The sequence below is a fragment of the Cryptomeria japonica genome, chromosome 2, assembly GCF_030272615.1.
Source record: "Cryptomeria japonica chromosome 2, Sugi_1.0, whole genome shotgun sequence".
Lineage (NCBI taxonomy): Eukaryota > Viridiplantae > Streptophyta > Pinopsida > Cupressales > Cupressaceae > Cryptomeria > Cryptomeria japonica.
The window spans coordinates 304,141,974-304,159,934 of NC_081406.1; the positions used below are offsets into that span (position 1 = coordinate 304,141,974).

Genomic DNA, 17,961 nt, shown 5'->3' on the forward strand with positions numbered 1-17,961 from the left:
ACATCAAGGTGAAATCACCACACATACCTTGACTCTGCTTATTTGTATGCTACAAGGAGGTTGGAGTTATTTCTTTGTCTATTTTGAGGGAATTTCTTTAATGTGTAATATGGATGCATGCGTAATATGTCCAAGGATATAAATGAAAAAAGGGTCATTGCGAACAAGATAATTAATATTGCATATGAAAAGAAAGGAACTCTATTTTGTCTGTTGTATTTGTAAAAAGCTCAGTGGTGAAAAATTAAACATAACAAATCTAGTGACTAGGTTTAGGTTGCATTCATTCTAAATTTTATGCATTTTAATTGATTTCGGCATGATAACAATGATCTCTTTATCTTTTGAATGAGAGTTTGAAACAATCATCATTTCTCAACTAAGTGGTATCTTTTTCATCATCATTTCTCCAATTGAGTACTTGTGTATTAAGATGTTAGCTGCATACATGAGCATCTTATATAGATCCATGCATTTCATTAGATACTTATTTGTAATCATATTATTGCATGAAAAACAAACATTTATATTACTAGTTACTCATTTTCATCATTTATTGCATATGAAAAAGAAAAAGAAATAACATCCATATTCATATCCATTGCATACATCTATATTGAAAAGATATGCATACATATAGAACAAAGCATATAGAAAGACATATCATAATCAATCAACACAAGTACGATGAAATCAAATAAAGAGCTCGTATATCTCATCATAATCTCAGTGTCCAAGCGTACAAATGATATCAACTATCAAATACAATGTCTCATCAGAGCAAGAATCGTACAGGCTACAAAAATGGGGTATATAACAAAATCTAGGAGATATAACAAATCTAACTCTCTGCCTCTCCCTCATCGTTGGGTGGAGGATGTGGTGCCTACTGACCGATGTCCTGTCTAGGTGCCCTATCTCCCTCAAATCGAGCCATATACTAAGAATACAGGACAACCTATTGTGCTACTAGGACCGCTATACTATAAGTTATGACGTAATAAGCTACATGACTCGTCTGATGCAAAACCTCTCACTGAAGAGCATCTTGCTCTGCTCTCACCTCTGCAAGTTGTCGATTGCGCTCAGCTCTGATCTCAACAAGTTGTCAGTCTCACTCTGCAAGCTACGTTTTCGCCACTATCAACTGTGACTACAACCCTGTCAACCTAGTCCTCAAAGACCATACTACATCTGGTACTCCATGCTCTCTCCCAACATCCCCCTCTCTGCCTCCCTTCTCATCTCTTCGTTGCCTAACCTGCCTAGGAGCTACTCTCTCCTCCTCACCTCCAACCTCTGCTGCCCTATCACTACCAGCCTCAACCCCAACAGCTCCTAAGGATCTACCCTTCCCTCTCTGTCATTGTCTACCTCCCACTGGTACTACTAGCACCAGGATCACCTCTTGTCCGCCTAGGTACATCCGCTCTCTATCCCTATACCTTCCCTCATCCTTGTAGCTGACCTCGTACCTGTGCCTGTACTGGTGCATCATCCTCAATCTCCTCTATAAGAGGTGCATGCTCTCCCAGATCTGTAAATTGAGGGAATGGATATCTCGGAAACCAATATCTATATTAGGGAAATGCTCTCGAGTTTGCTACATCCTCTAGATAGGTTGTAAACCCGCTAACTCCTGCATGCTCAGCGCATATGACAGTCTTGGTGCCCATCCTCATCTCTCCTCCTCCCCATATCGAGCATAGGTTGTGAACTCCTAGGATATACTCTGTGGTCTCTTATGCTGCCTCATCACCCTAGATACTACAAATCGCTCAATGATAGACACTAATCTGCCAATGAGAGGTCAAGTCATGAACATTTCCTTCCTATGCGCTCTCCAATCATCCCATAGCTCTAGACCCCTATACAGTCTCCATACTACCGCAATCTAATCATCCAACTACCTCCTCCAGTAGTCAATCTTTCCCAAGTGGGGCTGTGTAACATAACCTGAATAATGACATACAATAGGCTAGTGGGCCTCCCGCAAATCATCTACAATAGGTCTACATACCGGGATGCGTTCCCATGCCCATATCTGTAAAACTAAAACACCTATTGCCATGATCTTCCCCTCCCGATACACAATCTTGTGCATCTCATAATACATATGAGCAAGTAAGCATGATCCCCACCTTAGTCTCATGGGATGAGTCAACAACCTCTCAAGCATTCTTCCCCAACCATATAAAAATCCTTATTGTCCTCTATCAGACATCACAAAACAACCAATCATACTTGCCAAAATGCAAGCCAGAGGGTACTGTGCGCCATATATGCTCATCAAATCATCCCATGTAATAGCGTGTTCAAGAATAGTCTCATCATGGAATATCCATCTCAATGCCAAAACACCTGGTCATTGAGTAGAATCATAATCAACCTTGTCTCTAGCGAACGAAATCCTCAAAATCTTGTATAGCTCCCTTGGCGTGATGGCCATCTCTCCAACCGGTAAATGAAAGGTGTTATCCTCAGAATGAAAATGATCGACTAAAGAAGTCAACATACCGTGATTCACATGGATATCAGGCATCTACAATAGGTATCTGAATCCACACAAACTGATATGCCCTCTCTCTGCGTTTGATAACTCGTGAACTAGCCTAATCATCAACGAAAATGTACACTGAAACTGAATATTCGGCAACCAAATCTCCAAAATCGAACATACAAATCATCAGCATGTGATCAAATTTCTGCTAAAAATGTGTTAAACATGCTCACGAATCCAAATATACAATATTCAAAATAAAAAATTGTTGTTCACTCTAAAAAATGCTTGTTGTTTTTTATACGAGTTTCCACAGACAAGCAGAAACTTGTACGAGAAAACATTACACCTCGCACGAGTAAACATTCTGATACTACAAACGATATCCTCTTGCACAACTAAATGGTTTTATAAGAACACTATCGTATGAAGCAAGGGTATACACCAAGCGAAAAACCCTACTTGCTTAAACGATAAAACAAAAAAGGACGAATACTCATACAAGAAATGGTCATGAACTGCATGATAAAACAATGACAACGACTTTAAATGAAATTAAACATGCAAAAATTCAATAAAAATTCAAAAATTAAGAAATACAAAAGCTAAAGATTGATCACTTATTGTTGGGTCGTAGTTCCGCGGTCGATTATGTCGTCTCTGATGCTCGAATCGATGCTCTTGAATCAAAATTGCCATTTTTTCTTTGCAGAAGGTTTTTCAAATTTTTAAACTTTGAGAGGTAACAATGAATTGACAATGACACATTGAACCCCTTATATAGCCCAACCCCTAATTTTTAAACTTGCTCTGATGGACATAAAAAACGTACCCTAAACTAAATCGACTATCCTAAGTCCATTTTCAGGATCAAAATCAAAATCTGATGTCAATTTTTGAATCATTTTACACTCACTTCAATTCTAGATCTCAATTTAATTCTCAAATCAACTCTGATTTTAATTCTTCAAACATCAATCTTCATGCTCAAATGACTATCATCTCTCAAAATTGCCTAAAATCGTTGTACCCTCGCTATCTTTCGATTTCGCTCCTGAGGGGCATACTCATTACATGTTTTCAGTGATTATCATCATCAAAAGTTGAGAAATTTTTTGAATCTTCATCTAAAGTCAAGTAAAATTCTTTTCAAACAAAGAAAATCAATTAAACCTTGTTACTAGGGGTATCTTAACTAAATCACATTGTATCAGGTTGAGATTATTCAATGTCAAATAAAGAAATCTCTAGGGGCATATCAATATTTGTCCTTATCTGAATCAAACTTCAAAATCAGTGTTCAGTTTCATCACATCAAATCAAGATGGATATTCTCTCTTGCTAGTCGATTCTTATTCTATCAAGTTCGGAATCGGTTTTATCTCTCGCTCAGTCGATTCTTGTTCAATCAAGTTCGGAATTGATTTTGTTTCTCTCGCTCAATCTAGTTCAATCAAGTTCTAGATCGATGCTCGTTTCTTGATCAATCAAGTTCAATAACGGTATCACGCTCTTTGTCGATTCTTGTTCAATCAGGGTTAAGATCGGTATCGCTTTAATCAAATCTATTCAGTTTCATCGCTTCAAATCAAGTTGAACATCTTGCTCTTCATCAATTTGTGATCCATCAAGTTCAGAACTGATATCTATTTGACATCAACTATTCTTTGAACCAACATGTTGCTCGCACATTAATTCAAAGAGGGACAAATGTAATACCCTAAAAATGGTCACCTAAACCATGGACCCCTAATCTTGACAACATCACCAAGGTCCTAACCAAAGGCAATTAAATCAACCTTAAGCACCTAATTATTTAATTCTTCAATCATTAATGTTACATGGCAAGTTAATCACTCTATATTAATTAAATATTTATTTAATTAATTAAATCATTCCAAGTAAATCATTTTGATCAATTATCTTATTTATTTAATTAAATATCCTAGCATATTTAATTAATAAATAAATTTGCCATTTAATCATTAAAAAAAAGGAATTAATTTACAAAAGGAGATTAATCACAAAAAAAAGAATTAATTTACAAAAAGAGATTTATCACAAATAGAGGAATTAATCTGCAAAAGAAAGAGTTAAATTGAAAACAAAAGAAAAGAATTAAATTGAGAGAAGAAATCAAACTTAAGATATTTCTTTTTCTAAAATTGAGATAACTTGGAAAATCAGAAAAGCAATTAAATTGAATTAATAATTTTCTCTAAAATTAAAACTAAAAGCTTTTGAAGAAAGAAGTTTGGTTGCATTGAAAAGGCTTTTTCTAAATAAAAATCTTAATATTCATTCATCTAGCTTGCATACATTTAGCTTATTCTTGTGCTCGTATAGATTAAATCCTTCATCTTGGTGTAGTCTAGTCACTGGTATTGCTTATATAAATCTGAGAGCAAGTCTATTCTATCTTTTAGAAGGCAATAGGTCAATTTGTTATGGTTTTTTATATTCATGATTATATCTATCTAACCATGCATGCAATGACTTAATTGAAGTGTTATGTATTATAGCTTATAGACTTATTCCACTTTTCACACACACACTACCAATTTGCTAGACTCCTTAGAGATGTCTTCATCAACCTTCACATTTACACTTTCAACGATCTTGTTTAGCATTTTGCTATAACACTGGTATGCCTTGCTCCTTGTAGAATATCCTAGAAATATGCTTTCATCTGCTCTACTATCAAATTTTCCAAGATTATCTACATCTCTCTAGATATAACACTTGCTTCCAAATACCTTGAAATATTTCACTATTGGAGTTCTACCATGCCATGGCTCATATGATGTCTTTCCATGTCTTTTCCAATATATAATTTTGTTAAGAGTGTAGACCGATGTGTAAATAGCTTCTCTCCAATAGAATTTTGGGAGTTTTGGTCCTTTGAGCATTATTCTGGCTACCTCTTGAATAGTTTGATTCATCCTTTCCATTACACCATTCTATTGTGGTGTCCTAGGGGTAGACAATTGTCTTCTTATACCATGTTTCTCACAAAAGTTGTTAAACTCATAAAAAATAAATTCTCCTCCTCCGTCAGACCTCCAACACTTAATTTTTTTGTCAACTTCATTTTATACTTTAGCCTTGAATATCTTGAATTTTTCTAATGCTTCTAACTTCTCTCTCAACCCATGATATTCTAGAATAATCATGAATCAACAACACAAAATACTTCTCACCTTGTATACTCCTTGTTCTGGTAGGACAGCATAGGTCTGTGTGCACTAAATCCAACAATCCAGTGGACAAATGCTCCTTTCCTCTATAAGTTCCTTTTGTCTTCTTTCCAACTTGACATTATTTGCAAATGTTGTTATCTGGTTTGGTTAGCCTAGAAAAATCTATCACTGCATTTGATGAACTAGTCTTCACCAAGTTGTCAAAGTTGATATGAAACATCCTTTGATGCCAAATCCAACTACTATTGATCTAAGATAACAAACAATTCTTTGTAGCTCCTTCTATAAAATACATATTTCGACCAATCCTTTTTCCTGTTGCAATAACAATTTTGGATCCCTTTCGGGTGTCACAACCATCATCTTGAAAAATAAAATAATAACCATTTTCACACATCTATTCAACACTTAAAGGATTATGATCTGCAAACCCTTCACATAGTAAACATTTTTAGTATTATGTTTTCCATCAAAAGAAATAGAACCAATTCCTACAAGTTGTGTTGTCTGATCATCTCTGAACCTAACAAAACCACTATCATACTTTTCAAGTTTTACAAACTCTTTAATCACCAGTCATATGATTTGAACATCCACTATCAATTATCCATTCATTTCCATCTCTTCTAACATGTAAGGCATTACCAACAGTCTTAGGAATATCAATCTTAGGTACATCTCTTTCTACCAAAAACAAACAATCACCATCCTCGTTATCTGATTCATCATTTGAAATACTAGCATCATCTTTGACATGATAGGCTCTCTTATTAAATTTCCCTTTACCTTCTCTAAACTTTTGTCTTGAACATTTTTTTGGACACCTAGTAGCAATATGACCAATCTTTCCACATCTAAAGTATTTAAGAGGTAACATACCTTTGTATTTGTCTTCAGTTTTCTCACAAAGTTTGCTTCCATCTCATCTAAACTATCATCTTCTGGATCTTCCTCTGAGGCTTTAAAGGCAAACTCAAATTTAGCTTTGTCTTTTCTAAACTTCCTTATCTCAAATGTTGATAAAGTGTCATAGAGCTACTCCCTAGTAAACTTCTTCTGATCATAGGTTTCTTCAATAGCAGATATATTGTCACTATAGCTTTCCGATAGGGACATCAAAATCTTCTCAACTATGTCTTCAGTCAAGGTACCACCAAGTTCTCTGATTTCATTTACTACATTATCAACTTTCTGAAAATATCTTGTTATATCTTGCCCTTCTTCCATTTTCAAGTTCTCATATCTACGCTTACCTGTTAGCTTCTTTGATAATTTAACTCTGTTATTTCCTTCATAGATATCTCTCAACTTTTCCGAAACTTCATAAGTAGTATTCAATGAAATAACTTTTGTCAATTCAGTCTTTGATAAAGCACTAAAGATAGCATACCTTGCCTTTTCATTCTCTTCATAAGTTTGAATCTCATTTGGAGTGGTAAGACACTTTTTCCACACTAACTCATTCAGATCATCCTCATATATATATTGTCTTCGAGAAACATAATATTCTAAGTCAGCCAAGATACAGATATAAAATAAGTCAACACTAAACATTCCAGTGGTGGGAAGGAATGAGAAGTAGACCATACCACAATACACATCATCAGTCAGGTCAACACATTACATCCATCACAACTTCTAGACCCAAATCAGGACTCACATGTTGCACCAATGCTGATACTCATCATCGAATTTCGGACCTAATATGAATCCAAAAATCATTACCAATATAACAAAAATAAGAATAGAACCAAGATACTCATGAATACAAACGATCAACACCATATCCAAATTTGGACCACCATCAACTCAATTAATCCACGCTGAATATCAACTAGAGCACATCTTTTGGAGCACCAAGGATCCCGAGAACACATCTACTGAATTACCAACACCAAAACTATGTCCTGACATTAATGACAACCATTATGTTGGCATCAATGACAACCAGCACAATCATCAATATCACATTTGCAACAAAACATGCTATTATGGACATTTCGCAAAGTTTCGACCCTTGATAAGATGAACATGGGTATGTTAGGATGAAAATTTTCCAATTGAACAAGGACTTAGAGCTTTGGATTGTCAAAAAGGAGCCATTAAGAAAGATTTCAATAGGTTGCATGAAACAATAGAGATTCATATCTAACGATTTTTGAAAGTGTTAAAGAATATGAAGAAATTGTTTGATATTGTGTCCTCTGCATTGGGCTACGAAGATGATGAGAAGTGTTTTTTAGAGTGGTAAAGTCAAATTAGATTTCTTGACTATGTGGATATAGATTGGAATGTTGTTTTGCAATAGTTGCAGGTAGTGCATGGTGGAGCTATTGCTTTGGTGCTTCAAGGTGCTTTATTTCTTTTGTTTTTACATTCTTCGTATGTATATGAGTCATTTTTCTCAGGGGGAGATCTTTGCATCCTTTATCTTTGATAGAAAAGGGGGAGATAAAGATGTATAAGATGATATATAGGATGAATTTTTTATAATCAATCTGGCAAGTCTTCTTTGGCAGGTGTTGCCATCAATGACAAAGGGGGAGATTGTTGCACATATGCCTTTATCTTTTCATTGATGTCAACCCCTTTTGTTTTGGAAGTAGTCTAGAATTCAGAAGTTTACCAAATGCAGTATTTTGGGTGAAGCGATGATATGGGTCTGCAAGTTGTGTATAGAATGCTTGTGTGATGTTCCAAAAGTACTTGATGTTTTGTTTACATTGTTAATGTTTACTAGAATGCTTTTTCATGTATTATTCATTGGTCTTGTTTTCTACTTTTGGTCTGGAGCCCTTATTTGGATTGGACTAATTCTAACAAGTTTCATATTTTGGGATCAGTTGTTCATTTGGGATCAGGAGCATGTATAGTTGATGTAGTCTTCCTATGGCTAACATGTTGTGATGTTTTTATTTCGGTTCGGTATATATAATGATTTATTGAAAGGAATACATATACGTGTGTGATAGCGATTTGATGATAAGGTGATTATGAATAAGAGTGTGGTAAGTCTATGAGAAGAGATTGTAGTGCAGAAGTTCCAGTGGATGAAGAAGCAAAATCTAGAAATTTATGTAGATCTGGATATCTCAGTAAGATTGGAGTTTTTGTGATTTAATAGTGACTGTAATCAACATTGTAATATGCTTCTATATGCAATTCCTTTTCTAATATCGTAATTATGTATCTTCCCTTGAGTGCAATTACCTTCAAGTTTGCAAGTCCCTTTTTGTATCTTGACCCATGAGCAATTAGCCTTGGTGTGCAAGTTTGGAGAAGTTAGCTCCCTTTTGTAATCATTTCATATATAGTGGATTATCTTGTGAGTTAACTCCCACCATGGATTTTCCCAGTTTGAGTTTTCAACGTATAAAATCTTTGGTGTTCCTACATAAATGGTTTATGATGTTCTTATTCATATGCTCATCTAAATTTATGTGTTATCTAGAATTTTTAATTCATGCTGATTCACCGCCCCCCCCCCACCTCTCAACATCTAGAGTGTGTTCAACAAAAGATCATCAACATAGTCCTCCATGGTAACACACATGATGTCATGAAATATTATTTTCATGGCTCTCTGATATGTGACACCTACATTTTTCAATCCAAAGGGCATGACTTTCCAACACAAGGTACCCCAAGGATATGTGAATGTTGTCTTGTGTTCAAGTGTTATCTTGATTTGATTGTATCTGAAGAATCCATCCATAAGTGAAAACATTGCATGGCTTGTTATAAGATCGATGATCAAATCAATCTTTGGTAATGAGAAGTCATCATTCAGATAGGCTTTGTTTATGTATTTGAAATCGGTACATATCCAACAATTGAGTTGTTGAACGAAAAAAACAGTCCTTAAAAGAAATGGCCAACTATACAATACACTAAAAATCTTTGGCACCATTATATTGGGTAGAAGCCATTAACTACGTGTGTTATATCCAAAACCAAGTCCCTCACAAATTTGTAGAGTGGGTAACTCCCTCTGAAGCTTGGACTAGTCAAAAACCCTCAGTTAAGCACTTTTGAGTGTTTGGTTCTCATGCGCGAGCCCACATTCTCCCAAAAGAATGCAGGGCCATGGATCTACAAAGTAAGCCTTGCATGTTTGTTGGATATATAGATGATGTCAAAGGCTACATGCTTCTTGGTCCTACAACTCATGAGTTGTTACTTGAGAAGAGTATTCATTTCGAGGAGAGTCATGCTAGCTCTTCTTCTACCACTTCTTCATCCACTATCACATTGGAGATATTACATGATCATGACGATAGTTCTTCAAAGGATCTTAATCTTTCTACTTTTGATGAGGAGTCTTTTTTCTCCACTTAAGATGACAACTTTGATGAGAAGTCTTCTTTCTCCAATTAAGATGGCAATAGTGATGATGAGGATTCGCATTCCTCCCACATTCATCATTTAGACGATGTTGATTCTCCTCTAAATTCTCTATTCTCGGGACCTCTTTGGTCTCATCAGACACTAGAAACAACAGGTGATTGGGTTGGTGATCCTTCAGATACTAGATGAACAAGGTCACACTTTCAACATGCTCCACATCTCTTTATTTCTTTAGCTTTTGATCCACGGTCCTTTCAGGAAGTTTTAGTTATCTTTAAGTGGGATGTAGCTATGCAAGAAGAGTTTAGTTCCTTGGAGAGGAACCACACTTGGGATCTAGTCCCTCTTCCTAATGGAATAAAACTTATTTGATAGAAGTGGATCTATCATATAAAATTTTCTTCATATGGGTTGGTTGCTAAAGGATTCTCTCAGGTTCTCGTGATTGACTACTCTAAGACTTATCTATTGTTGCTTCTGGATTTGATTTTGTTACTTTTTTTGCATCAACGTTTTGGATCACACTCTGTGATCAATCATCGAGATGAAAGAGAATGCTAGGATATGAAAGAAGTATAATTGAATTCCACTAGACTTTTGCACCAGACGCCAAAATGAATTCCATCTGACTTGTCCTTTCTATTGTTGCAACTCGCAGATGGTAAGTTCATCAAATGGGTGTAAAGAGTGCTTTTCTTCACGACAACCTTCAAGATGAGATATATATGGAGTAGCCATAGGGGTTCATTTAGGACCATTCACTTTTTTTTCATCTTCAGAAGTCTCTCCATGACCTCAAACAAGCTCCTGGAGCTTGGTATGCTAAGACATGCTCCTTCCTTTTGACAATTGGATTTACTCATTGCCATTCTAATTTGGATGTCTACATTTTGTAGTAGGATGACACTCTCACCTTTTTGGTTCTCTATGTTGATGACTTGATCATAGTGAGTCACTCATCCACCATTCAAGTAGTGAAACTGCCCTTCATGGTCATTTCTTGATGTCAAACTTGGGCTTTTTACACTACTTCTTAGGGATTGAGATCACTCAGTCTTCTTTAGGCATATTCCTTACACAACTTAAATACGCTCTTCATATGCTCTCTAGATTTCACATGGCTGACTATAAGTCTGATCCAACTCTATTTTTATTTAGGGTCAAACTTGAGGCTAGGTGTTCTTCACCTTTGGTGGATGGCACTTTATATCAACAACTTGTTGGTAGTCTAATATACTTGACTCACATGAGACTTGACATTTCATATATTGTAGGCATGGTCTCTCGATTCATGCAAGGACCCCATAAGCTACATTGGAAAGTAGCTAAGAGGATTCTTCACTACATTTAGGGTACTCACGGTTATGAGACTCACTATGCAACAAGCGTGGATTTTGACTTGGTGGGATACACAAATTCATATTGGGCAGTTGATTCTCATAATCACAAGTCTACTTAAGGATATTGCTTCTCTCTTGGTTCTAGTCCAGTTTGTTGGTTGAGCAAGAAGCTGTTTGCAATTTCTCTTTCATCAATAAAGGTTGAGTATCGAGGAGCAGTTAATGATACTACTAAGGCTATTTGGCTTCAGAACGTTCTCATTGAGTTCGACATTGCCTTTTAGAAGTCTACAATCATTTTTTTATGACAACTAGAGTGCCATACAAATATCTCACAATTTGGTCCATCACCAGAGGACCAAACACATTGAGATCCACATGCACTATATTTGGGAGTTGATTCATGAGAAGATCATTGATCTTAGGTATTGTCTAACGTTAGATCAGCTAGCAAACATCTTCAACAAACCCTTCATTGAGAACAATTTCCTTCATTTGCGAGCTTTGTTGGGGGTGTGGTAGGTGTCCACTTTGGAAGGGCTTCTTAGTCCCCCCTCCTCTTCTCTCTCTTTGCAGTAGGGGGTGGGTGGGGGTGAGGAGCGAGCGGTGATTTCTCTCTATTTATGAGAGGGGGGGGCGCTTCTTCTTCTCTTTGCAGAGGAATTCTTTGTACATGGGTACTTAATCTAGCCTCACTTGCCAAGATCCATCATCTTTTCACCCGCCTAAGCTATGTTTAAGGAGGGGTGTTAGTGTAGGTTTTTTATTTTCTAGTTGGTTATTTATTTTCCTATTCCTAGTTTTTTTCTACACTTTTAATTAAGCTTTCTTAGGATTAACAAAGTGAGTATTAGTGTGAGTGGGTGCAAGGTGTCGACATCTTCCATGGGAGTTACACTTGATTTTTTAGGCTATTGTGGTGGTCTCTTCCCATTGGCCATATTTACCACCTCTCCCCTCTCTCATTTCCTATATATACTCACTCCTAGCTAGTGTTTGTATTCCATTTTATTGCATTCTGCAAATTTTGCTCTTGCATTCTCTTAAGTACTGCTATTTTGCTTCTTCAGCATTTGTAGTTCTTTTTGGTAGGCTAACTTTGTGTTGTTATTTTGATCTTGTATCATTTACATTCATAGTTTTGTTTCTAATCATTTGCACTAGGTATTCTAGGTTATTCATCTTTTCAAATTCTCTCAATTCTCCCTTCCTCAATTAATATTCCTCTACCTTGGGCATAAATGTGATGCTATCGAACGTCCTTTTTGCCAATTCGAACATTTCGTTGGATAGGTTTGCCAAATCTAATCCATCGACGTTGGCCTTCATGTCCATTGTCACTTTTGACAACTTGTTTACCTCCATGTTTCTCTCGCAGTAGGTGTGGGAGATTTCAAAATTCTTCAAGATGGCCAACTTGAGCTGAGTACGTGGGAGAAGCTTATACAAATTCTAATTCACCTAGAATGACATTGAATTACATTTATTGTAATAAGAGAATCTCCTTTTAGGTGCAATTTCAAAAATCCAAGTCTATTACACAATTGAGTCTCAAACCAGACCACCAACAACTTTGCTTCATTGTTTGTTTCTGTTGGCAACTTCCTAGCTTCAGTTGCCAAAATATTGCCATCATGAACTCTGAGTATACATCCAACCTTGATTGGTCCAAGGTTGCCCGTAGCCACCCCATCAAAGTTAATTGTCAAGTATTGTCCATTGAACATTTGTGTGTAGGTTGAGCAATGAACCAACTTGTGAAGTCCCATAAATGAGAAATATATTTACTAATATTTAAACAAATATATAAATTGTTATATATTACCTCATCTATCAACTAGACAACAAACATCATAAAGACAAATATTGACTACTAGAGACTTATTTTTATTTAAATTTTTACATTTAATTATTAAAAGTAACCGTAACCCATTAACCTATAAAATATTTACATGTTTCTTAATTTCTCAATTTCAGGAAAGGCCAATAGGTAATATCTGACCACCTCACCAGCGAGAAGAATCCTCACTCATTCAGAAAAAAGGAAACCAAGGCGAGGAAGAGAGATAAACCAGCATCATCTTTCAAAACAATATCATTTATACTTCTGAAATAAATCAAGAAGGATTTCAAATACTCAAGGAAGAGGAGGCTCTCAGGCCTGATTTTTTGGGTTCCATCTTAGATTTGCAGCTGGATCACTCAATTGGGGTAAGTGGGCCGGCGATTGAATGGCTATAGGTCACAGTGTTGATCGCGGGGCTAAATTGTTGTGCAGAATGTCCTGCATTGTGCATGGTACATCACTGTCAGTATTGAAGAGGAGATACAGTAATATTCCCTTGGTTAATACAAGCGAAGCCAGGCTGGGTGTTTTCTGGGACGTACAGAGCTGTGGCGTTCCGGATGGACTTTCCGTTCGAGACGTTGCACTTAACATCACAAAATTTCTGCGTAAAGGTGGACATAATGAACCCATCACCACTTTCAGAGCCTATGAAGATGCAGCCTCTACTGTTATTCTCAATCTTCAGGAGCAATGGAACAGATTCAGTGTCATTGATGGAGATAATTCAGTTGAGGTATCAGTTGTGAAACCCCCTTGGATTGGCAAAGCGATTGTCACGGATATCTTTGGGTTTGCCCTTAACAATTCGCCCCCCTCCAAGATTCTTTTATGCTCTACGAAAACAGATGTTGCTGCTGCCATGCTGGAGTTCAAGAAACGAGGCTATGTTATTCTGCTTGGCCATCCCACTGCCAAAGTGGAAAAAAACCCAACCCTGTCTTTAGTTGGCGGACGATAGAGGTATGTGTCCCCATTTGTTGAAATGTTATTAATGTTTCCGACTTCCATTCTCGATAAGCTTGTTAAAGCTAGTAGAAGGACCTGTGATACAGAAAAATTGAAATCATTTACGTTAATGTTCACCCTGCAAGATTTGAAGTATTGAAAAGTTATTTGACATTACAGTTTGCTTCAGTTCAATTTTAAAATAATATATTTTTGTAGAAACCCTTCATTAATAGGAAAAACCCAATAAAAACCTGTAGCACACCTCAGGTCAAGGGGACAAATCTTCTATGGCTTAAAACTTAAATATATGAAAATCTATTTTGTAAAAGATTGGATGCGCAAAAACTTCGTGAAGCCTCGCGTTGCTGTTTTTTGAAATTTTAGAGTTTGTCATGTATTTTTCATTGCACGTCTACTTTATGCTCTTCGTTGACAAAACATGAGACACAATACCGTGCAGCCGAGTCTCAATTTCAACGTACAAACATATCAAGAAAGGCTTTGATTTGGTTGAACGGTATTCACTGTTTTTTGAGGCACTGTTTTCTGCATTTGCATTCTCACAGCATGAAGAACTCCAAGTATACTGTTAGAATTCTCTTCTCTGTAATACATCAATCTCTAAACATATGATAAGCTGTTACTGCAGCATTTTGGAATATGGCAGATCTGGCTCTGGGTTTTTGTTTTGATTAAATGAATGATTTCTTTGTAAACTGTTGCTGTGAGGACTTTCTTTGTTTAATAACTCCTCTTAAGTTTTTTGGGCAAACTCGTAATCCCAGTTTTTAGGTCTTAGAATTTCAAATGATACTTCTTGCTCGTTTTACTGTTGAGACTTTGATGGTCAACTGTTACTTGTAGAGACTTTGACTGTTGAATTACTTCTTTTGTGCAATTTTATAGTCCATTTAAGTTTGAATCTGATCAGTAATGTTATTGAAGATTTTGATTGTTTCTCATACGAGAATCTTTGGAGCTTAGTGTCAAGGCATACCTCATGAAAACAATGTTAGTCATCGTATTTATATGTAATAGGCTTAAGAAATGAAAGTTTCCATAGCAAAACATGTTGAATGGGAAGAGGAAGGGACATTGCAACCATTGGTATTAAAACATCGGATTCATTATACAAATATCCAGAGAGGAGGAAAAAGGACATTGGAGAGGTATTCCATGGCAAAAGTATCTGAGGAGGCATTATACAATAAATGTATAATGGGGATCTAATCTTGGAAAAGCTACACAATATTGTAGGAAGAGATAAGGACTACTACTACATTGAAGTTCAAACAAAATTGTAGGAAGAGATAAGAACTACTACGACATTGAAGTTCACTTTCATTTATCCTCTATCCACCTTGTACTTGAGAGTTAAATAATCAAGCGTCCTCAGACCACATTCCATGTTGGTTTTCACCAGATTGGGGTTTCCAAGGTAAACAATTATGTTGTGGGTTTTGTTTGAGTTTTCATGTGAGTTTATTTCATTATGTTGCCATGGTTAATTGCATTGAATGCATGGATAATTAAGGTCTGAGTTTCACTTTGAGCATAGCACTTGAAGTATAAGCTGTAAATTGAATCTTATTATTGCCAAAGATATGTAATACAGGTACACATTCTAATTCAGCAAGAAGAATATATGCAACAACTGCTAGTTGCATCTAATATCTTCCACAATAAGGCTTTATACATTGATTTAGTAGCTTTTCACCAAATCTTGACATGGTAACATCTTGTAGTTTCGTATGAGCATAATCCCATTAATTTTATGATCATATTGGTATCAAAGCAAGGTCTATGTCTTTATGGGGAGCAGCAACAAGTTCTTTTGGAAGTAAGGTGCATATGCTTTAGTTATACATTGGGATTTTTTGTGTATGGCAAGATTGTTTGCAAATTGCTTGACAAAATCTGGAGAATTTGTGGTTTGAAGAGTGCAGCCATGACCAAATCCTTGAAGAGGAAGCTTGAAGAGCTCCAAGATTGTCATTTGCAAGTGCAAGAGGAGAGCAAAGAACTAAGGAAGCTGGTTCAGCGCTGGAAGTTGAGAATGAAGCATTCCAAGGTAAAATATTTTCTCTTGAATCTACTTTTGTTAGTTTGAAAAGGGTATAGAACATTATCTGAATAAAATGATTGACACACTGAAAGTATAGCTTACTAAGATAGCTGAAATAGGGGTAAGAAATTCCAAGTTCTGGCAAGAAGTGCTTTAAAAAGTGGATATCAAGGAGGCAGATACAATAAGTGTTAAGAGAAGAAGAAGAGGTAGAATAGCTCTACTCCAAGGAACATTTCTACACGACAAGTTCGGGGTAAGAAATTCCAAGTTCTGGCAAGAAGTGCTTTAAAAAGTGGATATCAAGGAGGCAGATACAATAAGTGTTAAGAGAAGAAGAAGAGGTAGAATAGCTCTACTCCAAGGAACATTTCTACACGACAAGTTCCGTCAAAGAGTGAGGAAATCAAGTTCAGCATCTCACCACAGTACAAATTCTCCTTTTTAAAGTGTAATGAGTCCCTTGGGGAATTTGAGAAACACACTAAAGGAATTGGCTCTAAATTTGTGATGGACATAGGATATGAGAACAAAGGACTTGGCAAGGATGTCCAGGGAACCCTTACACTCTGCAAGTTGTGAAAATACCATCATTTGCTGGCCTAGGGTTTGATAATAGCAAGAATGAAGTTGGAGAATGCTCCCAAATAGTCGAGCAAAGGCAAATTTGTAAAGATAAAGACTCCAAACCACTTTCATATCAAATCTAGGCCACAGAAGGTAATATCACTGCTCACTCAAGATTTGTAAAGCACTAAATTCATTGCATTGTTTCCACAAAGAGTGGACAGCAAGCTCAAGAAGGAGAGGAGGATATGGCTTTACTTGAAGAAGGCAAAAAATCACTTTCAAAGAAAGGCCAGACTTTACCATATGGTCTTCAAGCAAAGAGGAAGTGGGGAGATATCATTCCAACTTCACAATTGGTAGTCCAAGAAAGGAACAAGTATTAAGGTACGAAGGAGAGGGATCTGCAACACAAGTCCTCTATCATTTCTATGTACTGTAGTAAGATTAATTATGGTGTGAGCATTTACAAGCAGAAGCAAACCATAGCTAAAGGTCCCAAGATCTTTATGAAAGATGGATAAAGAAGGAATTATTCTTCTAGCGAGCAAGAACAGAAAGGTCCACTAAATACACCCCAAGAAGGTGAGAAATCACTTAATTTGAGCAGGCTGTTAACCATTGCTGCCATACAAATCTAGTGGACATTGGGATAACAAGTGTTGGAAACTTCATTCACATCTTCACCGTAAGAATGGCCAGGTCAAGTGAGGTTAGCCTCAAGTTAGGAGAAAAGAGGAATAGCATCCAAGGACACAATGATAAAGAAGGAAGGGACATCTGTTGCATGTATCCTTACAACCATTGATATGTGGTAATAATAAGGGCATATCCTTTGATTCTGTTGTGACCAAATCACACATCGCCCCATTAAAGTGGGGACCCCTCTCTTTTGCTTTAGTAGTTGTAGAATAAAATGTCATAGTTTAGCATAGTATAGAGTAAGAGTCATTTTAAATAAAAAACTCTGAAAAATTTAAATTTTTTCAAAATTAAAAATTACAAAAATCCAAAAAAATTAAGAATTTCAAAAGTTCAAATTTTTTTTTCAAAAACTGAAAAATAATTTTTTTTGGCTTAGGCATGGGAAAAGTTGAGGCATTCTAGCTAAGAACCCCGTTCTTTGAACAGAAGCCTTGTCCTTT

At 36.3% G+C, this 17,961-nt stretch overlaps 1 protein-coding gene across 2 annotated transcripts in view; it reads left to right on the forward strand.

The window, feature by feature from the left end:
- The first annotated feature begins 13,348 nt into the window (after nucleotides 1–13,348).
- Nucleotides 13,349–17,961, forward strand: part of LOC131075377 (uncharacterized) — a 47,190-nt gene continuing 42,577 nt past the window's right edge. For both annotated transcript variants that reach the window (XM_058012214.2, XM_058012213.2), the window contains exon 1: nucleotides 13,349–14,196. In XM_058012214.2, coding sequence (XP_057868197.2) covers nucleotides 13,619–14,194 — 576 coding nt within the window. In that variant the 5' untranslated portion in view covers nucleotides 13,349–13,618 and the 3' untranslated portion in view covers nucleotides 14,195–14,196. The remainder of the gene's footprint in view (nucleotides 14,197–17,961) is intronic.